At 37.2% G+C, this 25436-nt stretch overlaps 1 protein-coding gene and 1 long non-coding RNA gene across 10 annotated transcripts in view; one reads left to right on the forward strand and one right to left on the reverse strand.

Moving 5' to 3' along the window:
• The first annotated feature begins 5852 nt into the window (after nucleotides 1-5852).
• Nucleotides 5853-25436, forward strand: part of LOC113841023 (uncharacterized) — a 54221-nt gene continuing 34637 nt past the window's right edge. For 3 of the 8 annotated variants that reach the window (XR_011810303.1, XR_011810307.1, XR_011810301.1), the window contains exons 1-4: nucleotides 13753-14312; nucleotides 17683-17745; nucleotides 18285-18402; nucleotides 21926-21995. This is a non-coding gene — a long non-coding RNA (uncharacterized lncRNA). Of the gene's footprint in view, nucleotides 6021-13242; nucleotides 13483-13748; nucleotides 14313-17682; nucleotides 17746-18284; nucleotides 18403-20966; nucleotides 20992-21925; nucleotides 21996-25436 lie in introns of those variants that run through there. The other 5 variants (XR_011810302.1, XR_011810305.1, XR_011810304.1 and 2 more) reach the window with 5 other exon arrangements.
• LOC140002785 (serine/threonine-protein kinase RIO2-like) lies at nucleotides 6744-13739 on the reverse strand. Of its 2 annotated transcripts, XR_011810292.1 has the most exons (6): nucleotides 13577-13739; nucleotides 12484-12659; nucleotides 10716-10804; nucleotides 8623-8814; nucleotides 8134-8226; nucleotides 6744-7254 (listed from the first exon to the last, which is right to left on the reverse strand). XR_011810292.1 is itself a non-coding variant. In XM_072040013.1 (4 exons), the coding sequence occupies exons 2-4, from the start codon at nucleotides 8763-8765 to the stop codon at nucleotides 7011-7013; spliced, it is 480 nt and encodes a 159-aa protein (XP_071896114.1). In that variant the 5' UTR covers nucleotides 8766-8814; nucleotides 10426-10699; the 3' UTR covers nucleotides 6744-7010. The 2 variants fall into 2 exon arrangements, 1 of the variants encoding a protein (XP_071896114.1); XM_072040013.1 differs by lacking the exons at nucleotides 10716-10804; nucleotides 12484-12659; nucleotides 13577-13739 and adding an exon at nucleotides 10426-10699.

Below are 25436 nucleotides of genomic sequence, written 5' to 3' on the forward strand. Positions count from 1 at the left end.
GTTGACCAGATCTGTACCATTACAGTAGTTCAGGGGGACAGAAGGTGGTCAACCTTCATCTCGTGAGACTCACAGCCCCACAAGGAAAAATGTGTCATAGGATTATTTTCTGTAACATAGTACGCATAAATATCTTGCAATTTGCTCTCAAGTATAGCTAGGAGTCTCAAGTTAACTATTTTCTCAAAAATTTTGATGGCAAATATAAATGTGCGGTTGTCATCCCATGTCTTGTGTCATTGGTCATCTCCTGAGTGTACACCGACACTCAGCTCCTCCCAGGAATCTTCACCGACTTTGATACTGCCAAATCAATAGCCTTTAGGTTATAAACTCTACAAGAAGCCAGGTATTTTTGCCTAAATTGAATGCCTAACTTGAAAGAGCCCTTCAGAGCTGCAACACAGCTGAAAATAATTCCCAAACTGCCCTACTTCGATTTCATTCTGCTTCATTCAATGTGTTTCTGGAAGGTGGTGGTGTCCTTAAAGAATGCAAATTGCAATTCTTTTATTACACGAAAATATCTTCTAAAATGGTCTGAGTCTCAAGCTAAAATATTCTGAGTCTTATGCTAGGTAAATATTCAAGGGAAAAACAAGGGTACCTATGCAGAACTTCTGAAAGAAAGTGACACAAAAATAATTTAAGAGAAACTCAGAAATTCTGTAATGCTTATTTTCAATACAAATTGTAAAATATCCTATGTGGAGGTATTTATAACTCCATCACTACCTTGATTTATTTACCTTTGGGATGTGACTTTACAGTGTCCTTTTCTGTCCCCAGGTATGAACTGTAAGTGATCATAGCAAAGACTTCATTTACTTATGTATTTATTTATTTATTTCCAAATACTGTTTGGCTTTCACTTAAAGAAATATTTCTGCATTTTTCAAGAGGCATAGACTGAAAACATAAGGTGGAGAAACAGCTGATCCTTAGCATTGGAAGTGTATGTAATTTTTAATATAAGGTGTATGTAATTTTTAATATAAGGAGGTGTTAAAGTGCCAGGCAAATGTCGCCATAATGTCTTTATCTGCAGTAACACTTTTGTACACCACATAATGTGCTATGTGTCCATTGAACTAGGATGTTTTGACTATGGATTTTGAAAGAATGTAATTAAGTTTCTATATATGCCTCACTTCTTTTAATGTCTTGCCCTAGAAAGTTTTTGTTTGACAATAGTAAATAAAATAAAGTTGACTTTAATTCTGTGTTTGTGTTTTTGTTTGTTTGTTTGTTTGTTTTATATAATAAATGTAGCTTCCAGGAATTCATAAAAATATGTTTACAGTTACTCATGGCTTTATTTGGATTCATAGTTTTCTCTGTATGTGTCTATATATTTTTACATTTATAAATATATTTTAAGGAGGAGAGAGATATTTAGACAGTAGAACAGTAGAGAATGAGTACTAAATAATGTTGGTGAAGAGTGGTGGTGAATATCCATGGCCAGGTAAAATAAACATAAGAAAGAATATCACAGCTGCCTTTCTTTTCATCAGCAGACTGTTTCCTTTATACCAAACTAGGGAGACGTATAAGAAATTGAGGTGCCTGACAGTGCATCAGACTTTTTTTGGGTTCAATATATTTGAAAACTATATTTTGAAAGGCAAAAACATATATATATATTTTATCTGTCCAAAAGAAACAAGAACATTCCATAAATACCTGCAAGTATGTAAAGATAATATAATTTTCAGTAATGGTATAATATATACTCTCCAGAAAGGCTTTTAAATAAAATTTTAAATAACATTTTACATGGATACAGTAAGATAGTAAATATGCAGTCCATTTTATTATTATTTTTTATTATTCTATTTTTGTTTAAGAGCCTGGTCACATTTTATTAAAATGGGTAACTAAAATATTCGCTGTAAGGCTGAGCGTTTAGTTAACTCGGTATTCATATTTTCTAAGCAATCTTCAAAAAAAAAAAATAATAATAATAATCCTGACATTAGATTTTAATATTTCAAACCTGTACTGTAATCAATGGTATAGTTTATATAGAGATATGTCATTTACTCTTGACTTTCTCTTTCATATCCAATATCCTTTCTGACTACTGTGAGTTCATAGCTCAAAAAAGTTTCTTGATAACAAGATCAGCTGCTTAATTACAAGAAAACCTGTATTGGTTTGAATTTTCCATCTTTTAATTTGTATCTTTCCATGGCATTCCTCTCCTGACTTGACACTAAGGTGCAATGCTATTTGGAGAGAACAGTGTGATTGTAGTTGTTAACCTTGATGCTGAGTTGTAAACACTGTCAGGTTCGATAATTTCCCAAAGGCTGAGATCTGATGGAGCCAATTCTCAAAGATTAAAAGATATCAGGTAATTGATGATCTTTGAGGATGTCATCTCCATAGATTCTTATTTCAGCTTCCTTTCTTGCTTCTTTAGGATAGAATTTATGGTTTGTCCTCAGGGGAGGAAGAAAAAACAAAAGAAAACAAACAAACAAAATAAAACTGAAACAGGTGGAACTTGCACCCTTCTTTAAAAAATAAATAAATAAATAAATAAAAGCCTTTGGGGTTACTTGCATCTCCAAAACTCAGTTAGTGAATATTCTGAGGCTTGTGACTTGCGCTTGTATGTGCACTTGAAAGGCTCCAATTTGGGGAGGCAATACACTGGAAGAAGGTGATGTAGAAGTAGAATTTTAACTGTTAGTTATATTGGGTCATCTGATAGCTTTTTATGGTACTCAGGGTAGATACAAGTACCTTCTTATGCTTAATTTGAGCACCTCTCCCTAGCAGGAAGTTGAATATCTCTGTCTAGAACTATTCCGACTTCAGAACAGCACTTTAAAACACGTTCCTGACACAAATCCTTTATCAGAAGTGTCCAAGCATTAGGAGAGATTTGGGCTCACTGAACTGTGATGCAGCAGTACTTTGAAAGAGAAGTTTAATCAAGTTTGAATGCTTGAACAAACACAATATTCTGTGGGATTGGTGTTGTTTTAGTGTGTACCTGAATGCTTTTCCATTGCAAGAAAAACTTCTTAACAATAATGGCGCAATAAACTATTTTATTAACCATAAAACTTGTGTGCCATTTCTAGAAATGCATCTTTTGCCATTGAGAGTGGGAGATGAAAGGACTGCTCAGACTTGCAGCCATCTGAAAAGTATATATATATATATATATATATATTTTCTCTAAAAAGGGAAAAAAAGTTAATATTTAACTTCCATATTTCATTTCCTCAGTATTATTTCCTTCAGTGACAGGATCGTATTTTGGAGGAAAAGACCTAGTTAAAGAAGTGCTAGTGGAGTAGAAATTGGGAAGTTCTGCAATTAAGAGCCTTTACCAGGCTCCTGGATAGCTTTGAAAGCATATAAGAAAATCTAAATGGCTACTGTATGGCTTAGAAAAGATCCCATGAACTTGTTTTTTTGCTATTTTCAGAGAGAGTTGCATCTACCTTTTTATCAAATATCTTCATGAATACCAGAAAAAATCCAGGTATCCTTGCCATTAAAATGTCAAAAAAAAATTGCCTAAAATCAACTAATTAGAGCTTTAAATTATATTTAAAGATTGGGCTTTTCTTAACAAGCTAAAAGCACATTTACTAAGGCAAAGTAAGGCAAAGTTTTAAATCCTTGGTTTTGTTTGAGAGAAATATTCTGCAAGCCAGCCAACTGTGGAAGTTGTGTGAATTTTGTACTTAATATTTTGTGTACGTACATAAAGCTCCAAATGACCTATTTTTAAATAAAGGACAATGATAACACCCTGTAGGAGGGTCAGACAGATCATTTTGTCAGAAATCACATGTAAAACGAGGGCCAAATTCACTTTAATCGGACCCACCGAGAACAAGTTTCAAGTCAAAGCCTTCAACTCATTTACATCAACAGCCGAGACTTCTAGCAGTCTGACCTGGTAGCTGGGCCAGGTTAAAACAAACAAACAAATGAAAAACTTTCATCTGTTGCTGTTCCAGTCTGTCAAATTACCAAGATAAAATCATTTTACTACTGTGTTCTGAGGTGTATTTTAGTTAGTGAATTACTTCCTAGCCCTCCTCTTAACTGCCTGGTTCCTGTCAGCAAAGTCAGGCCCACCAATTAGCGCAGGCTAATTCTGCTCCTTTTTATATGTGTGCCTCCTTTGTTATGCTGTACATTGTTCACTAGTTGGGATATCTACTGACAATTAGGGAATGAGGCAGACACAAAGACTAATTTGATCACCCGGAGACCTGCCTCCCAAGATCCCTGTGTAGGCAGTGGAGACACAGCAGTACCTCCAGGGCACTCCAGCTGAGGTTTCAGCTCGCCTTCGCCCTCTAGAGAAGCCTCCTTCTTTCCATTAACTACAGGGAAAGACTGGCATCCCCAGGCAAGAGATGGCCCCTCTCAACCACGCTCCCATTTTAGTAAGGGAAGTCAGCGACAGAGTTTGACTTTTGAGTTTCAGGGCAAAGGCTGCTCGTCCGCCACGCTGGAAACGGGCCTGGTCCGGCTGCCTGATGGAGCTCATCCCAGCCCAGCTCCCGACCTGGCCCCATAGGCACCTTGTGCCTCCAAAATCAGCAATTCCCTTTGGGCACACTTCTATGTGCTCTCGGGACACTCCTGGCCTCACCAGGAGGACAGAATGAGGGAGGAATGGCAGTGGGGTGAATCTTTCACGTGAATTAAAGTCATTAAGTAAGGTTCTGTTTGTTAGGTTAATTGCGGTATTGATCCTCCAAGTCCCTCAATTTGGAGTAGTATATAACTGATACAATTTCAGTTCAATAATTTTTGTTGGTGAAAACATGCATTTTACCTGTATTCAGCTTAGTTTCTTTATGCCTTTTTCCCTAGCCAGTTCACACACTGTCAGTTGTAGACTGGACTGCCTGTAAGTGTTGGGTGTATGGCAGACATCATGGATGATAACCATTGAGACACAAATATTTTAATTGTTGAACATTCAAATTCAAACGTTGGTCAAAATAGTTTTGATACCACTGGAAAAATTGAGAGGGAATCTGGTTCTTGAAAATTTAATCTTTATGAAAACACTTAAAGAAGAGATGTCTTTAATTTATGAAAACAAATTATATCAATTTGACTCTTTCAAATTTAAAATTTCCCATCAATATCAACATTCATCTGGCAATTTATTATTCTTTGCTATCTTCGTTTTTTGTAGAATCATTTTAAAGTTGTGAATAACATGCTGTGTGCAGTGTCTGTGTGCAGTGTCTCAGTGATAGTCCTATTATATGGTGAGATAAAATCACAGGCCTTCCTGGTTAATCCTGGATATGTTTCACTTAAAACAAAAAACAAACAAACAAACAAACAAAAAAAAACAAAAAAGAAAAAAACAACAACAAAAAAAAAAAAAAAAAAAAAAAAAACAAAACATTTTTTTGCTGTTAAACCTTACATTCTGTTAAGGAAAAATTCAGGTAAAATAAAGTGCAAGACTGAAAGGCTTATGGCAAATTTGTAATGAGGAAAATATTTCACAGAATCGCAGAATATCCTGAATTGGAAGGAACCCACAATGATCATCAAGTTTAACTCCTGGGTCCTTAAATGACCGCCCAGAAAATCAGACCACATGTCTGAGAGCACTGTCCAAATGCTTTTTGAACTCCAGCAGAGAGTGAGGACAGAGTGAGGTCAGCACTTAGCACAGATTCTGGAACTGTATGACACTTTTTGTTGTAGAAACGTACTGGATGCTTGGACACTTGTACTGGATGCTTGGACGCTCGTACTGGATGCTTGGACACTCGTTAAGATTCAGCTTGAAATTGTGATTTCTGACTACAGCAAATCCTTTGGAATCATAAATAGCTGTGAAGTCCTGTTTACACAGCTGCCAGTTAAGGTTATTGTGTCTGTTTTGCTTCGTAGTTGCGAAATCTTGGGCAGAAGTGGTAAAATTGGGTGTTGCAAGACCACAGGCAAAGGCCGTTAAAAAACGTGCCCCAAAACGAAGACCAATGAAGAAGACAACACAGTCACCAAAGGTATTTGTTTTACTTCTTTTTAAGGTTTGGGGGTTTGCTTAACCTTGAAACAGCTTGTTGGCATTTAACTGCAGAAGCTGGAAGTTTGAGATTTTGGCAAGATGTTAAATGGGTATTGGTGTCTTTCTCACAGCGTGTAAATCTACTTGAATTTACTGAAATGTATTAATTCAAAACATCTTAAGAATGTATCTAAATAACTAATTGTGTTGGGTGGATGGAGTAAGTATTTGTCCCTTGTCTGTAGTTGAAGCTGTAGTGCTGTTTGAAAGAGGTTCTGTTCCGGTTTAACCACTTTACGTGGTGGTGAGGTTGGTCGTTGGATGATGGTGAAGGTCTTTCCCAACCTAAAGGATTCTATGCAGGTGGAAAGGAGTAAGACTGAAAGACTCTCAGGATAATCCCTGAGCGTTTCTGAAAGCTAAGAAAACTTGTCTCAGATGCTCATTGAGCGTAGTCACTCAAATCTTAAACGAATATATGAGCTGCATTTCACAACGAATCAGCCCTTTAAAGTAGCTGCAATTTAACCACTTCTGTATGCCCAGCAGTCTGTATTAGCTAAACACGACCAATAAATTTGTGGAATCTCTTGAGTGATTCTGGCTAGGTTTTAAATAAAAGGGATCTTTGTGTCCTAATTTTTACTCACACTATTACTAGAAATAAAGAAAAAAGAAGAAAATTTCACCACACCACTAGACAGTAAATATAAGTATTTACCTGTAAGGTCTCAATTCCTTATTTAAAGTTGACAAGTCAACCAGATCAGGGCATTCATCGTTGTCCTTACCACTGCTGCCCTCTGTCTGATTTTCAGCAGCATTGTCAGGTATTCTTTTGTGCTCAGAAAAACCAAGTGCACAACTCTATGCATCTTCACTGGACTTCGAAAGCACAGGCTGCCCTTCAACCTTTTCCAAGGCTGAACTCAACTCTGACATACTCAGTCCTTGTGAATTTTCACTACTTTCTGTGGCTTCAGCATCTTCACTGTGATAACAAGTCTTCAGAGGTTCTGCTTTCAGAAACCACTTCATATATGAAGTCTGCATTGTTTTCTTTATCTTGGCTGAGGAAGTTGGCGTTACTTTCAGCATCTTCTACAAATTCCCTCTCCTCTGTTGTATGATCATCCTCATCAGAGCACTCTGGGAAAAGCAGCTCATCATCTTCCTGCATTTCCTTTGTATAACCACTGGCAGCAATCTCTATGTCAAGAGAACTCTCTCTCCTGAAAGAAATAGAAGTGAGCTTTCTTTTAATATATCAAATCATTATGCTGTATTTTGGATTAAAAATACTATCAAGTTAGACTATAATTACCATGCTATTAACAAAAAGAGTATACTCCATTGGAACATAGGTAACATATTACAGTGCAGGGCTTTGGGTAGTTAGCAGAATGTAGCCTGACAGAACCAGACTTTCATACAAGATGATTCCATCTTCATAATCAGCACTTACTGAAAGCAAACAATTTGATTTTAACAAATATAATACTTAAATTATGCTTGTGCAAACAGAACGATGAAGGACATGTTGACACACACACAGACAATTCCCCTTTGAGAAAGGGCTCAGAGTGATATAAAACCCTTTTAACTGAATCAGCTTTGCTCTTAAAATATGTGAGAAAATTGTTTGCTTTTCAAAAGGGACAAACTACAGTAGGAAAATTTTGAAGATAATATTTGAAGAGGCGGTCACCACATGTACTAGCATTTTGAAAATTAAATTTAAAATTAAAAACTAAGTTAATACTTGATCCCCCAGGACTGTTAAATATGGTTTTAAGAGTCAGAGAAACTAATTCTGCGTCACCGTAACATTTACGGCATTTGGATGTATCTCTTTCCCCTAGCTGCAAGAGGTAAGACAAAGGAGACAGCAGATTTTAAGACGTGCTTCAGTTTTTGGAAACCACTTTTAGTAACTGCCAGTGAAGACAGTTTGGATCCTTTTTACTGTAAGAATGACAAAAATATTTCAAATTGGCTCTTTTTCCCCCTGTTCACTTCTAAAATCATCTCTCAGAGGCATCCATTTTTCTCAGAAAACCAACGTAACTACCATAACATGGGGGAATTACGAGTCAGCTGGCATTTTTTACCTGATATCTTGGAATGATGGGAAGAGCTCACTCTCATGGTTGAAGCGTTTCTTAAAAAACTCCTTAATGCAGTTAACATCCCTGTCAAAATACCTGTTTAAAAAATACAGAATTGTAAAAATGCAATAATCAAGGAAATTAAGTCTACTGGTATGACAAACTTTTACTCTACTTTCTTGCCTTTTATTTGAATATTAATAACCATCAGTGACTCGAAGTGAGAAAGTACACGTGTAGGTATACATACATAAATGCAGATTATTTCTATTCATTTCTTAATTGAAAGAAATAATATTAACTGAGAAGCAATTAATTACACATTTATCCTAAGGAGATTTCTACTCATTCATGAAACAAATTGCATTTGTAATGTATGGTGAAAACAGTAGAAAAAGAATTTGAAGCAGGCTTATGAAAACAAATCATGGTTGACTATTTGTTGTTATCAGCACGTAACTGGTTTATTTTGCATACATCATTTGTACGTACCATTCAGCATTTGGATGTGATGTTGATATCATCTGAGGGAAATCAATCATAGTGACATGATCATCATTATCCAGTATGAGATTAAATTCATTGAAATCCCCATGAATCAAACCATGATTGCCAAGTTTTACAATTAGATCCATTAATTCACCGTAGACAGCAGCAGGGTCTTCGATGTGGTGTACTTGGCATCTGGAAAGTTAAATAAAAAAGAAAATATCCTGAACCCTGAAGGAATTAATTTAAAAATATAGACAAGGCATATGAGTTACATCTGAGAGAATGACAGGGTCACAATTTGAGTCGTAAGGGATCTCCAGAGGTTACTAGTCCAATACTCTGCTCATAGCTATGTCAATTCTGAGATTAGATGAGACTAATCAGAGCTCTACCAATGCGGGCTTGAAAGTTTCCAGGGATGGAAACATACTGTGCAATCTCCACCACACTGCCCTCATGGGGAGAAAGCTTCTCCTATCTCCAGGTTAAATCCCTCGTTTTAACTAAAGCCCTTTGTCTCTTGTACTCCTATCAAACACGATGGTTATGCTGCCTAATTTAAACAATGGATCAGCGAATTTTTATGTCTGGATTGTTTTAGGTAACTTAGGTCTTCTTGTATTCAAATGCCATTCAAATGTCTCACAAAAAAGTGTTTTCAAGACTAAGCTGGGGATAAGGCAAAGCCAAAAAAAAAAAAAAAAAAAAGCTTAAAGCACTCCAGAATATACTCCAGCATAAACTCCAGAATAAAAGCAAAGTATATGTTTTGCCCCAAAAGTGCGCAGAATAGACATCACCTTATTTTTACAAGCAGAATAAATAGGCAGCTGTCTTATTATACCAGGAGCTGTCAAGAAGCCGTCATTTACAGCTAATTTGTGATATATTTTGGCCTGAATGCAACACTGTAGTGTTATGAGAACATATCAGTTGCACATACAAACAAAACACAATGGAATTCAAGCAGCTCTGTAATAGGCTGCTGTTGAATATTTTCATATTAACAGCAAAATTAACTAGTGACATTTCTTATAGCCAGAGGTCTGTATCATAAAACATATCATTTGTTCTTTGAATTTGGAAGTCATCTAAACTGGTATCTTCTGAGATGCTGATCACCTGAAATAATTTCTCATCTAGTACAGCATCTCCTTCAGAAAATGCTTAGTTAAAATTGCAGAACTGGGATAGCATGGTAAGCCTCACCTGCAATGCCCACATGTAACTTTAAAGCTTTCTGTCTACAGGACAGATGTGGAACTATTTAACAAAGGCGGGGAAACGGGATAGAATAAAGTCTTAAAAGGCACTTCTTCAATGTAACTCTTCAACTGTATACTTTGGGATTAATTACACTGAACCTTTGTTACTGTACATTATATAGAGTATCAAATAGCTATTTTGCATTCTGCTATGGAAACAAAACAAGCCATTCATTCACATACAAAATTCAACATTTTTTCATGTTTCTGGATGTTGAAAAACTGAAGAAAAGTAATCTTCCTTGAGCAAAAAACAGCGTTCAATGCACACAAACACATAAAATAAAAAATAAAACAAACAAAAAACAAACACCCCCCAAAAAAATCAACACAGAAGTTCTACAATGGCAACTGTACAAGTTGTAATCCTACCTGAATCTTTACCACAACATGGATCATGAACTGGAGCTCAGAACGTGGAGGATACACAACTCAATACTGAATATTTGATATACTGAATATATCAATATTGAATATCATTGAATAGATAACATATAGAACATAAAATTTCTGTGTAGAAAATGGTTGTAGCACTAACCTCTGTATCACATTGCTCCTCTGATGTATTCCGTACTTAAAAAAAAAAAAAGTCTATTTCCACCAGTCTTTTTGGACAAAGAGAGTATGTTTTTAGTTTTCCTTCTCTCACCAATTTCTCCAAATATAATGAAGCAGAACCCTAGCCGTTCTGGGCCTGACTTTATTCATGCTTTATTCAGCATGATCAGAACTGACTCACACGATAAGGAAAAACGTCATCCCTGCTGTCTTACTGAACCTATCGTTGTTAGGGCTTCTGTAAAACAGACTTCAAGCTTCCAAACTTACTAAGGGTAGCCATCAAGGAGTTCCATAATAACTGCATGCCTGTTGTAGTCTACAGGTTTTGGAAGAGGAAATCCTCTGTCATACAAAGCCTGGAAAGAGACAACATATTGAAAAAATAAAAGATAACCATTAAGAAAACATTACATACATGACAAACTACAAATATAAGATAAGCAGTTAAGCACCATTGCGGAAGCAGCATCCTACACATTATTCAACTGCTAACTGTAAAAGTCAAATCATGTGCTTAAGGAGGAAGAGCAATCTGAACTTTCACTACTAACTATGCTTCTGTATTTTCCAGAGTTTAGTTATCCTGCAGGTGGCAGGAAAACACAACGGGATAGAAAAACAGCAGAATCGTATCTGGTCTGTTAGCTTAAGAAACCACCAGCAGATAATTGGGAATAGGGTGTTAGAAAAAGGTTCAACAGTTCTTGTAAATACAGTTTGGCCTGGTCAGGTAATTCACACTCAGTCTCAGTAAGGCAAAAGTTTCTTCTTAAATATTAATATCCAGTATTACACTACATTAAAGATTAACTAAAGGTAGGCCATAGTATTTTGTAGCTCTGTTAGCTTGCTCTAACCATATTTACCAAATCATTCACTTGATTCACAGAATGGCTCAGGTTGGAAGGAACCTTAAAGACCACCTGGTTCCACCCCTTCTGCCATGGGCAGGGACACCTCCACTAGACCAGGCTGCTGAAAGCCCCATCCATCCTGGCCTTGAACACCTCCAGGGATGGGGCATCCACAGCTTCTCTGGGCAGCCTATGCCAGTGCCTCACCATCTTGAGCACAGGATTTCCTCCTAGTATCTAATCTCAATCTACCATTATTTTAATTTAAAACTGTTACTCCTTGTCCTATCACAACACTCCCTGAAAGAGTCCCTCCCCAGCTTACCAGTAGGCCCCCTTAAGTACTGCAGGCTGCTATTAGCATTCCCTTAAGCCTTCTCTTCTCCAAGCTAAATAACCCTGACTCTCAGCTTTTCTTCACAGGAGAGGTGCTTCACCCCTCCGATCACCTTTGTGGTCCTCCTCTGGGCCCACTCTAACAGCTCCACATACTTCTTGTGCTGGGGGCCCCAAACCTGGATGCAGCACTCCAAGTGGGGCCTCACAAGGGCAGAGCAGAGGGAGACAATCACCTCTCTCCACCTGCTGGCCACTCCTCTGTTGATGCAGCTCAGGAGGCTGCTGGCCTTCAGGGATGCAAACAAATACTTCTGGCTTATGTCAAGCTTTTCATCCACCAGAACATCCAAGTCCTTCTCTGCAGGGCTGCTCTCAGTGTGCTCTCCTCCCAGTTTGAAACTCATCGCTTACAGACCTAACAAATACTCTGTAATTATGTTTGTGGAAGTGATCCAAATAGACAAGACTAAAATACTAGTAGATACTTCACAAATTTTCCCTAGCATATAGTCTTTCCTAAGACAAGGTTAAGTGAAATGGCAATAGTTTATTCACTGCCTTTATTAAGACTCAGATGACTGGACAGCTTCACCTGAAATTTTATGGAAATTGCTTCAGTTCCATACGACTTCCATGGCAAAGTTTGATTTTGTCACTTGAAAGTATACAAAATGCATCAGCACTGTCATTCTCTGAAATGTATACTTTAAGTCCACTAAAAAAAACAAATAAAAAGCATACATCCTAACATATACTGCAAATATGAAGTGATGAGAAGATAATCTGAGAAGTACATTCCAGACTATTACATCGTTGTTAATATGGTGCAAACAACCACCTACCTTCATGTAGGCAAACTCTTTCATTGCTGCTAGCCGCGATAAATACAGCCATGACATTTTGTGCCTGTGCTTATGGTAGTCACGCTTATTTTTCAGGCTGCGAAAGGAAGTTCTTCCAAGCCTGTGCAATTTCATTGCAAACTGCTGCTCGTCTTCATTTGCAACAATATAAATATCTAGGAGAAAAAACAGCAGCACAGATCTGAGAAATAAATGGTATCTGACAGGTATATAATGCAACAGTGCAGTGAGAAATCGGTTGCTTGACTTCTTGTAACTGCTATTTCTGGAATAGCAAAGTCTACTACACTTCTTTTAACAGAAAAGACAACCAAATTTGTATATTATGTATTACAAATCTGAACAAGAAGAAGTCATTGGTGAAGAGATTATGCTGCTCCACTAGTAGAATATCATAGAATCATTACGGTTGGAAAAGACCTCCAAGATCATCTGGTTGAACCATCCATCTGATCTGAAACATATTTCAGACTAGGGGATAAGAAGTAACTTAATGGCACACTAGAAAAGACTTCTCTTGACTGGACAGAAAACTCAAGGTACCTCTTACTTTAAAACAGTGTTAGCAATTGGCTATGTTTCATTTTTACCATTTGTCCCCAATAATCCTCTTTTTTTTTTTCGTCATTTTTTAATGACAAAAGACATGCTGTGCCAAATTACAATCAACATATGAGCATGAGAAACCAACATAGCACTCCAATAGTTTGGACTGTATATTACTTTTTTTTTTTTTAGGTGGGATGAAACATTTGATGTTAATCTTTTTGACAGAAGGCTTCAAAATTCTTTGCAAGTCACAAGACAACTGTCACCTGTTTGCAAAATACCTTTTAAGGAACCATCCAAGAATTGTACAAAATGGTCAAAGTGGAACAACACTTGCGAAAAAAATCAGATGTAGTCAAGACTCACACAGAACTTGAAGTGACCATAAATTTTGGTGTTTGACAGATTAACTGATATGACTATCCAAAGGTAAATTCACCAAGTTTCCAACAAATTAACAAAAATACAGACCCATTTCTTCTAAAAAAAAAAAATATATACTGAAAACACTTTTTTAAATTACCTGATTCTTTGCCAACACCCATCTGGTTTCCAACAGAACTGATGACTTGCCGGGAAGACAGAGTTCTCAAGGCAAGGTAATCATATCCTGCATTAGTTAACCGATAGCCCTGGACAGATAGGAAAAAATAAATTACACAACATTTCATTCCATATTATGCATGTGTTTCTTTTAAAAGAAGTTCCAGACCCGGGGGTGGCGGGTTCGAGTCCCGGGGCGGACACGTTTCTTCGCCGTGACACCCCGTTATTGCCATAACTAATACCGGGGCCCAAAGAGGCAGAAATACAGCTGCAGCCATCCCATCCGTGTGTGGTTAGGTAGCAATACCTGGGAACAAATCATGTCTAACCTGCGGTGTGATGTTGCTCACGGAGGCTGGTTTTCCATTATATGTTATCACGGTTACCTCTGTCTGCACCGGTTAACGCGAAAACGCCCAGCAATGTTTCTCAGGCGCTCAAATTTTGCTCGAATTTTGCAAATTTTAGCTGACAGAGCTGCAGCTCGCGAACCGCTGCCTCTGGGGGGCGGCAGTGTTTTAGAAAACAGGAGATGAAACTGAAGTGTTTTTTGGTGGTGGTTCCTTCCCCCTCCGTCCTGCAAGATGGCATGGCAGAGAAATTATTTTCTGGTTTCTCACGTAGGTCCTCGTGTAGTCCTTCTTATAAGCTGCCTATATGGACTAGTCTATAAAGTATTTCTGCTAGAAACATGAGGAATATGTGACTGCAACGTGAGTATCCAAATGAGGTAACTCCATGCAAAAAAAGGGGATGTTAACTCCCTGTATAATCAGCTAATTAAGAGGCTGGCTGTTTCAATATATGCATAATATAGTGGACAGTAAGGCTATCCAGAATTTAATTCTTGGCTCTTAAGGCATCTGGAAAGTTGAATTTGTGAAATCAGATCTTAAATTTCAGCATGAACAGACGAACAGTTCAAACAAACAAACAAAAAAGCAAAAAACAAAATGTGATCTTAAAGTCAGAAGTTTAACCATGAAACTCCTCTAGAAGTCTGTACTGATGTAACTGTTAATAAGCACTGTAAAAAATACTGTTATTTTTGACTGGTCAGTATACTTCTAAGGACCTGGCTGACATCATGAAGAATACACATAAGTACATTCAATTTTTTGTATTTTTAAGCATTATAGGTTTCACCCATTTTATATGCATGCATGTGTATGTGTATGTACATGAATGATCATTGTGGTGTCAGAAAAAACTCAGTGTTTATAAAGTTTTTCTAATGAATAGCAGAATCCATGCCAAGTGTACAAATGCTGCACATTCTCTTCTGCAAGGAGTTTTATAAATCCCCAAAAGCTGTAGGTTAGTGTAAGGTTTGAACAGTGCAGTTCATATAGTGGGCTCTGTCATAGTAGTTTTAGGAAACTACTGTTCTCAAGATAGATATGAATGCTTAGCAGTTTTATTGCTTCAGGTGTTCCGTTTCAAATGAAAATTAGTAATAAACCTAAAGGGAATAGATTGTGGGAGCGTTAAAGTTTATAGTTTAGGTAATTGCTAAGGTGTCTGAATTAGTAAAAAAAAAAAAAAAAAAAAAAAAAAAAAAGTAATTGCTGTATGTATAAAGAGCCCACAGTGGTGGCTCTATGTTACCTACATGTTTATATCTGGAATTTTAGATCAGCATTTGGCACTTGTCAAGGAAGTGTTTAGTCACTTCATGAGCCTTAGTTGGTGGTCAGACAGCTCCGTTTGCATTGGAGTTGAGGCTTGTCCGATACGTGTGAGGTCTAGCTGGGGTCTATTCCCCCATCGTAGCTGAAAACAGCCTCCAAAAGGCTGTAGAGCAGGGTAGTGGATATTTTTAGAGTGGATAACATGGGAACCTTTCAGCTTTAATTCAGTGATACAGAATATTTAACACTTAAGTCTTTCCTAAAATACTTACTAATTCAGCTTTTCAGATTCTTTTATTTGTTAAAAACTATAGGGCTTGCAAAGCACACCATTATTTTAATGCTCACGTTGAGCAGTATGTAAAGCTTAGCGCTCGTGCAGTACATTAGTGAGGTTTCTTTCCACACATGCAGGCTTCTCAGCTCTGCCTCATCGTGGTGGTACTGCTCTCAGTAGTAGGGATAAACATAAAGTCTGAAAGGTTGGCTCGTTTGCTAAGCTAGTTAAGTTTCTTATGTTTGGTGAGAGACTTCCAACAAGTTCTATACACAGTAGTGTGTTTTTTAGACATTAAACATTTAACATTAAAGGCAGGTAACAGCCCCTTCCTGCAGACTGAGTGGTGCTAACTTAAGGTGTGTGGCAGTCAGAGGTGGGTACAAGTTGATGCCATGTGGTAAAATTGTATACATGTATATGCCATTGGCAGTTCTTCTGACTGGTTACTAAGGTTCTGTAAGCCAAATTCTATAATCATCAATCATCTGTTGTTTGCATATGTCTTAAGGAGGGCAGTCATTTTTCTTTGTCATTGTGATAACTGCTTAGTTTTCAAAAAAGGAAGGAAAGACAGAGAGCTTTATTATTATTATTATTATTATTATTATTATTATTATTATTATTATTATTATTATTATTATTATTATTATTATTATTATTATTTGAATTGCTGTCCAGCCAGAGACATGGGTGCAGAGGGAGTTTGTCTGTCAGATGCCATTTAGAGAGCTCTGGTACATAAATTAGAGTGGAGAGATCAGAATGAGCCTCGATACTACTTCATTTATTTGATCACAGTGTGGGGAGAATTGAGACTTTGAAGCCAGTTTCTATGTGTTCAGATGGAGAATAAAACCATGAGAAGAAAAAGAGTAGAGCTCTCTCCTGGGCATAGAAAACTGGCAGGCTGTGACAAAGCGAGAGCTCTCAAAACCTTCCTATCAAACCTCAAACTTGGACCTGTCATTTTCTGGATGGCCAGTTTCCTGCCAGCCCACCTATTAGGTCATTAGAGATTGGAGGTATGTCCCTTCTAGGCCCTGGGTAGACTACCAGAGGGGCAGTGTCTAGCATCAAATGAACCTAGCTGCTCATTTTTGAAGCAGTAAGGACCTAGTGTCAGAAACTGGTTTTGTTATTTGAGCCAGGTTCTACTGACTGCATATGATTGACTCCAAGCCTGGACAGATATTCTCTCCACTTGAATACGTCTTTTACCAGAGCATAACAATCAATTAACAATCAATTAACAATCGACCTCATCGCAGTCTACAACTTCCTAGTAAGGGGGTGTCGAGAGGCAGGAGACCTTTTCTCCATTAACACCAGCGACAGGACCCGCGGGAACGGGGTTAAGCTGAGGCAGGGGAAGTTTAGGCTTGACATCAGGAGGGGGTTTTTCACAGAGAGGGTGGTTGCACACTGGAACAGGCTCCCCAGGGAAGTGGTCACTGCACCGAGCCTGATTGAATTTAAGAAGAGATTGGACTGTGCACTTAGTCACATGGTCTGAACTTTTGGGTAGACCTGTGCGGTGTCAAGAGTTGGACTTGATGATCCTTAAGGGTCCCTTCCAACTCAGGATATTCTATGATTCTATGATTCTATGAATTTACGCTGACATACTTCTCAATTTTTATGTTTTTCCACCTGTAGATTGCATCTCACTGTAGGTTGCATTTTAGTCTCCTAATTTATTCCCTGATTTTTATTTTTATTTTTGTACCACCTCATTAGTGAATGTAGAAGAAAATGCATACTAGCTGGGCTGCATCCGGAAGTGCAAACCAAAGTGCTATAGATAGCATGAATGTAGGAAAAACACACTTTATTGTCTTAATGAAGAAAAATAAGCTTTAAACTGACTTTAAATATGTCATAAGACTTCATGGTATTAGAAAACATGCTAAAACAGGCTGAAAAAACTATTATGAATCTCTCGTTTTCCAATACATTCTTAGACCAAATCCTTTGAGATTCAGAGCTACTGTCCTCACTTTAATGTGACCTTCTTTAATGCAACCTTATAATACGTTGAATATACATCTCTATGAGCCTGTGATAATATTAAACAATCATAAAGTCAATTGTTTTATAACTATTACATTATGAATTCTTTGTGTTTGTGGTACACTGAAAATCTGTTCATTGATCTTTTGCTTAATTCTACAGATACTTTTCTTACTACAGCCTGCATACAGAATGTTCTTTAAATGAGCACAGAATGTGCTTCAGGTAATTTAAAGGCTTCCTGGCTATCTTAAAAATTATATTGATTTTCACCTTGAATATTCACCTGTCCTTTATTTTTAGAGATATACAGGGAATGTGGGAGGGGAAGTGCGCCTTTTCCCCCTTTTTTTTTGTCACTCAGCACAAGGACAGTTATTGCCCAGCAATAACAGTATGTTCCATTTAGAGTCCAAAGCACTAATATCATTACTTTTTCTCTAGCTTTGATGTAAAAAAGATCCTGATTGTGGTTACAGAATCATAATCCTTCAGTATTTATTTTGAGGAGCTGTGAAGCCAACTTTTAACTGCCTTTGTATTCTACAGCTTTTTGTTTACAGCCTTTCTTCCTCTCTTTTTTCAATCTTATTTTTAGAAAAAATATAATAATGTTGCTGATAAGAGAAATGTAGCAGTCTTTCAGGCAAGTAAGAATAACCAGTATTAAACAAAAGGTAGAAAATCAGAAAACTATTGGCTAAAAGCTGCTATCTTGAAATGAGACTTGTTTTCAATAAGTAATTTTCTTATTTCTCTTCAAGAATGAAAGATTCTCAGTGAAAGCTAGTAGTTAAAATTAATATCCACTTGATGTGAAAATGGAACAAACATCAGAAGGACCAAGCATTTTGCTTGGCTAAAGAAACTGCAGTTCTCAAGGTAGGATAATAATTCTAAGTGAAAAATTTTCGTTTTTAAATACTTTTAATATTTCACTTTTAGAATTTGCATTTGCTTTCAAAAAGCAAATGTGGTTGGATTAGAAGGGTGTAAACTTGTACGTTCTAATTTATTTTTAAAAGTGTTAACTTATGATTTTTTTATTTTTATTTTTTAACAGAGGAGGAATTTATCTACGTTGGGAATTTGTTAATAGATAATTGATGTATACAATGGATATGCATATACCATTTGGATTTTTTTTCTACTGTAGCTTCACGCAATTTTTGGCATTGTAATCTTTCAAGATGTCAATGCTTCTTTATACATTTCATGCGCTTATATGTAAAGTATGTTTAAATAAGCCACTGTTTTCAGTAGATCCTGCTTTTTCAGTGAAACTCTCGTTTTGAATATTGTGGTTGTCAGAATTCTGAAGCAGCAATGCAATAAAAGAAGTTGTATAAGATCTTTTATATACAGAAACCTAGATGTACACTTTGCATATATGTACAAGTGCTTTTCTCTGGTTACAGTGTTCGCAGTCTAGTGCTAGTAATCTTTACTATGAAAGGACTTTCTATTTTTAATCCTTTAGATAATTTTTCTTTATAAAGAAATATAATTAAAAGTGACTTTATTGCGAACAGTTTTGAAGTGCCGAAATTACACATGCTGCCTATTTTTCAAAGCCTGTTACTGCTAATGAGTTTTTTATCATTATTCTGCAAAGAATGGTGATGTTATGAATTGGTATGTTATATTGTCAACAAGCATTGTTTTTGAAGAAAAGGTTTGAAGATTGTTATAAATGGCTCAGGATTAAATTTAGGATTAAATAAAAAAATAGGATTTATTAAAAGAATATAAAGGAATAGAGGTAAGCAAACAGCGCTGGGTGCACCGGGAGTCTCCGCTCCACCAGGACGCACACCAGTTACATCAAGCAGCTGATTTTTATGCACCTAGACTAATACATATTCATTACTACTTCTAAAAAAATAGATTATTATAATTAGCTTCCGGGGTCCAGTTCCTCCTACTGGAGCATGCGCATCAGTCTCCCCTGGGGGTCTCTAGGGGTCTTTCATGCTGAAGGCTCGGAGTCTTCCTCTCACCCTTTGTACTTACTCGGCACTATTCCAAGTTTATGGAACACTCTCTGTACACTCTCCACAGGTCTTGTCTCCCAACCGTCCTTCAGCTTCTTTTTTCTTCCTCTTAATCTCTTGGCCCCCCTGGCCAGATACCAAGGATCTCATAACAGTCACTAGTTGTTATCAGTTGTTCTGAAACTCCCAGACATCAAACACAAACAGCTTTCTTATTTGACGCTTCACGAGTAATTAAAACATTCTTCCCCAGCCGTTCACAGACACATCTATAGCAGTGTTAAGTTAATCTCGAAGAAGACAGGAAAAAAGGCTGTAACTGTTAGAAATAGAAGTCCGGAATAACAAAAGCAAACAGGTTCATAAATTTAAGGAGTGTTTTCTGAAGACGTGATAAATTGACTGGAATGAGGGGGAGACTGGGACACACTGCATCTGTGGTTCAAGAATTAAACTGCCAGTGCAGGGCCCAGAGGCAGACAGGATTCAAACAGAATTGTTCTTTATGGACACAAATTTATGTACACGAATTTATGGACACAAATTGGAATTGTTAAAACATTCCTCACAAAGATATTCAAAACTATCACTGTTGCAACAAATCTATTGCTTTCTTTTAAATAGTTGTGCCATCCATTACAGTCCTTTGAATTCTGACAGTAATTCAGGCAAACAGGAGGAACCAAAGACCGGATGATGCTTGTGTAGCAGGCATTTTTCTGTTCATTGCCAAGTGCACAGTTCACTGTTCGGTCACCTGTGTCGGCTGGTTTAGTGCCTTTAATGCAGTTCTCTGCATGCTCCCTATTCTATAAAGCTTACTTGGGGACTTCAGACATTGCCTGTCTTATTATTCCCTAAGGAAGGGTAAGGCCTTTACTGTCCAGCTGGAAGGATCACTAATTAGAGCCCTTGCTTTGGCACAGAGTGTGTCAAGCCTGCAAGCCTTCCTGCTGGGATCAATGGCATTCATGTTTGCTTTCATGAATGCACAATGGACAGGGATCTTGGCAAAGAACTGCCTATTTAGCTTGTGCTGAGAAGCTGAGTCTTCACAACATTTTAAAGTAATTGTAGAGGTAGAAAGGGAGCTATAAGAATACACCCTTATTATTCTGCTCAAAAAAAAAAAAAAAAAAAAAAGAAGAAAAGTATTCTCTCTAACGAGAATCCAATCCGCAGTCAAAACCCAGCATATATTTTTGCCCATGTAATGCTCGTAAAGAAATTTAGAGTCATTACTCCTCTATGCTTGCAACTTTCTGAGAATTTAGGATACATTTATATTTTAACCATCTATAAAAATTTAAAACTTACCTTGCAGTAAATGCAAACTCTGTAAGCAATATGATTAATTCAGACTATGTGTGAGGTGTTGCCATTAATAAATAATGGTTATTGGCAGGGCAAATGCTTCATTTAATTCTTTCTCTTTTTCCTCTTTCCCTTTAGAGACAGGTATGTTTCTGCAAAGGGGGTAAGATTTTTAAAATGAGCTTGTTTTGGCATGTATTTTTCATGGAAATACAGACCTGGGTCTGTATTCTGGAGTGTCTCTTCAGGGGTCACCCAAATACACCATGAATATTATTTACCAGTAAAACAGCTTGACCATGGCAACTGCCAGGTGCCCACCTAGCCTCCTCCAGCCTCCCACACCCTGTCCTTGACAGGGCAGGGTGGAAAAGCTCCTAACCTGTGATAAGAACATGGAAATCACCAGTTACCATCATGGCCAAAAAACCCTTGACTAGGGGAAATTTATTATAGTTTATTGTCAAGTAAAAATAGAGAAGCGTGGTGAGAAACAAAACAAAAACAGCTGCCCCTCACCTGCTCCTTCTTCCCAGGCTCAACTTCACTCCCAACTCTTCCACCTCAGCACCCTGAGCCCTGAATGGTGTGAGAGGCTGGCAGTGGAGGTTGTGGTCTCTTCGTAACAGGTAGCCTCTGTCACTCCTTCCTCCTAACAAGTTCCCCTTTCTCCCTGGCTGCCATTCTTCAAGAACGCTCCAGTGGGGTGCAGTCCTCCAGCAGCAGACTGCTCAGGCATGGGCCCAACTTGGGCCACAGTTCTGCCAAAAAAAACACCTGTGTGGGCTCTCCATGGGCAGCAGCATTTTTCAGAGCACAACCAACTGCTGCAGGGGCCTCCGTGGTCTGCAGGAGGACTGCTTCACTGTGGTCTTCTCCACAGTCTGGAGGGCAATCTCTGCCAAAACCTTGCCTCATAAACCCAACACAGTGTGGTAGATACTGGATGCCTTCACTTTATGTTCTTTTATCATTAGAAATAATGGATTTTTTAAAATAAACTTTAGAATAAAAATTTGAGCATGATGTTAATATAATAAAGGATGCTAGCCCCAGTAAATGAAATGTTATCTAATTGTATTTATTTGATTTCACAGTGGAGAAGATTTTAAAAATGACTAATCTAAAGATTAAGAAGAACAAAAGGCAGGCTGCAGCAGGGAAAAGGTAAAGTTGCTTTTGTACTTTGCAAGATGTGGTAAAGTATCAGCCTTTTAAGGCCAATAATAATTCAATTCTCTGATTAAAAAATGAAAGAGGTGAGAGGAAATATGTGAATGAAAGGATTATGGATAATGTTGAGTTCTGCTGTGCTTCTGTTTTTAAAAGGCAACCAAAGTGCAATATCTTGTTACATTTCATGTGTGCTGGAAATGAAACAATACATTCTGGGATAGCTCAAGTTTCATATGAGAGAGAGATTTTTAATTTTAATTTTTATTATTATTATATATTTTTTGAGATAAAGGAGCTACATGAAACATTGTCAGGTTGTCAGGACTTGCATTTTAAAACAGAAGTGCATCAAGATTCTGTTCTGGGTCTTCTATGTTTTCTCTGAACTGTGAAGCGATAGACTAAGCAGTTCTCTTAATGCAGTAAAATTTAGTTTTGCATTGCATTTTGTGGATGCAAATGTAGTACTTTAGCACTGGCAGGTAATTGGTGAAAGAGACAGCTGCTGTCTTTCTCCTAACTTTGCTCTCCAATTTAAAATGCACTAGGTGAGTGGGTGAGTCATTTTTTTTTTAATAATTACTAACTTTTGACTCTGTTTTTAAAACCTTAAATATTCTCTCCTGTCTTTGGTAAGATTGTGGTTTTATTGTTGATATTGCTGATCATAGGACACCTGTGCTATTGCTACTATATGTTTTTGCTCCACTGTGATGAAATTCTTGTTTGTACACGAAAGTAGCATGTGAAGAGTTCCTCTTTCACTTGTGTGTGTGTTAGCTCCCTGTCAGATTTAACCCCCCCACCTTCCAAACCAGTAATTTGCCTTTCATGCCAAATGCTATGTGAAGTTACAGTGTTTGAGTGGTGATCACTCATGTGGGTAACATTGCCTGATTTTTCCTAATATGAGAAAATATCTGGATGCTATAATGTGCTGATTTTTAAAAGAGATACCAGAGAAGAGACCTTGTGCTCTGTATCTCTGTTGTGCTCTCATGCCATCATTGGGTGTGCACCCCTTCCCCCGTGTGCCCTCTGTTACACACTCTCTTCATTTTACCTCTGGCTCACTTGCTGTCTCTCATTGTCTTGACTCTTGCCCTTTCACTTGCTGTTCGTCAGTCTTCTGTATGCTCCTTTGTGTTCAGTCATGGGCACGTGCTCTCTTGCTCTGTCTTTCTCACACGTGCTTCTTCATGCTTAGTCTTGTGTGCTTGCCCAAGTCTTTTTCTTACACAGTCACATTGTCCCTCTTCATCTCTCATACCGTCTTGTGCTCTGGCTCACTCTACTTTATTGCTTCTTCCAAATTTCTCATTCACTTATACACTACGTACATCAGGTACAGAGGCATACACTGCATCAGTTGTTTATTCTAAATAGTGGATATGTTGAACCCTTCTTTGTAACATGTTGCATGTTTTATGGCTAATCTGATGATCCATCAGTGAATGACAAACTGCTCCATTAATTGGATCATTAATATTAATCCAATATTAATGCTTGGTTTTGTTTACTTCCACTACTTTATTAATATTATTCTCATTTTGTTTCAGAAACTCCAAGTGGAAAATAAAAAATCAAGTATTAGAGAATTTAAGGTCTTTGGGATTTGCTAAATTCAGTTAAGAACTGATTTCATTATTAATTCCAATGTCCAATAAAAATTGAATCTCACTGGGCAGGGTTTAAAATTCTGGCAAGGGTATTATCCATACAACAGCCTAGTCTGTCAGTGGCTAAGCATGTTGCAGTGGAAAAACTGAAGTCATAGCTTCAGGTGGTACTGTAGTCCAGCAGAAGGAATTTTGAAAAAAAAAAAAAAAATTAGGACTGTAGGCCTACTGCTAGCTAATATTTATTGACCCTAGCCTTGGTTAAATGATGCAAACACTAAGCAAATGTTTTCAGTAATATGGTCTATCAGAATTCATTGGAACTTAGAACTGAAACGTAATTAAAGTCAAATATAAATTATTGAGAGCAAATAGTTTCAGGTTAAGGAGTTGAACAAAGATGAGTTAGTAACTACTTTCCTCCATGAGAAGGGATGATGTATGAAGAAATTACATATTTCCATTAACTTTTTGTGTGTTGCCTGCAGTCTGCTTTGGAGAACATACCAGTTCCTCAACCTGAACTCATATATCAAATTCCAGGTGTCAAACCAACAAGTAGATGTGTCAAAATGTTTGATTCCTGGGTTCTCAGTTAGAGGTTCTGAACCCTCTACAAAGAAAAATGGGCAGAAATAAATGGGTCATCTTGAAGTTGGGGACTAATAATGATGGAGAAGAAAAAGAAATTTAAGTAAGCAGAAAATGTGACAAAAAGAAGTGGCTATCTCTGAGAGAAAAACAAAACAAAACAAACAAAAAAAAACCAGGTATCTGTAGGTGCTGCTAGAAGACTTCATGTAGACCTTCACTCAGCTTGATGCAGAAAGTGGGCTTGTCCTACACATGTATGGAAGACTGGTGACACTGACTGTGTAGCTTTGTGTCAAGGAAGCTGCAGCATAGTCCTGACTGTACGTGATCGTCTCTAGCACAGAACACAATTATCAGATTCAGTTCAAAGAGAAATTCCAGACTTTGGTCAAACATACATTGAAGGTCAGCTTATGATTTTTTAATTATGTATTTTGTTTCCTAGAGATCATTATCATTATAGATGAAATGGCAAAAATTTTTATCAGTTTACTGAAAGCACAAGTAATACAGTCGTAGAGGCTAGTAATAACGTGAAAGAATGCAAAATTATTACACAAGTTTATATTTCAAAGAATCATTCCTGATTCTGTTTCTTATACAGGAATATCAAAGAATGGCATTCATTCAATTGAAATGAGAGTGCACTATAGCAGTTTCCAAATATTAAGATTGCTGGAGGGAACTCCTGTAACAATAAGTATATATCTTCCAACATACTTAGGTATGCACAGCAGAAACCGATGCCATTTACAACAAAGTGTATTGGTTCTTTTCTTTGTAATCGTCTGTCACTTCTTGTCTGGTAGTAACATGCATTATTCATTGATAATAATTTATATTTGTTATAGTTTTTGAATTTTATAGAGGTTTTCCTCATTATTGAAACATTATGTACACAGATTTTGTTAAACTTGGAACTTAGAAAATGGAAAGAAGTGGTTTCAAGTAGAGTATTTGGAAGATCATAAGAATGTGGATGAAGAACTTCATGCTTCTTGTCATCTTAAATGAATTTTATTATTTAAGTTCCTCTTTGGCTGTATATAATTGCTTTATAAATATTAAAGTGTCTAATAATCACTAATATTGAAACTGTGAAGGTTTACGGATATCTTCAAGGCAAAAATGGCAGGGAGAGTAACATTTTTAGCTAGACCAATACAGTTAAAAAAAACAGGCAAGCTTTTGGATATGAAGCCATTTTCTGGCACCTACG

Source organism: Anas platyrhynchos, chromosome 6, assembly GCF_047663525.1.
Source record: "Anas platyrhynchos isolate ZD024472 breed Pekin duck chromosome 6, IASCAAS_PekinDuck_T2T, whole genome shotgun sequence".
Classification (NCBI taxonomy): Eukaryota; Metazoa; Chordata; class Aves; order Anseriformes; family Anatidae; genus Anas; species Anas platyrhynchos.

Excerpts from the sequence above, each read along its gene's own strand:
- LOC140002785 (XM_072040013.1), bottom strand. The coding sequence starts at position 8,765 with ATGGATCTAATTGTAAAACTTGGCAATCATGGTTTGATTCATGGGGAT. Across the intron at positions 8,227-8,622 it reads TCACATCCAAATGCTGAATG|GTATTTTGACAGGGATGTTA; the intron begins GTACGTACAAAT and ends TTTTTTAAACAG. Across the intron at positions 7,255-8,133 it reads CCATCATTCCAAGATATCAG|GAGAGAGAGTTCTCTTGACA; the intron begins GTAAAAAATGCC and ends TATTTCTTTCAG.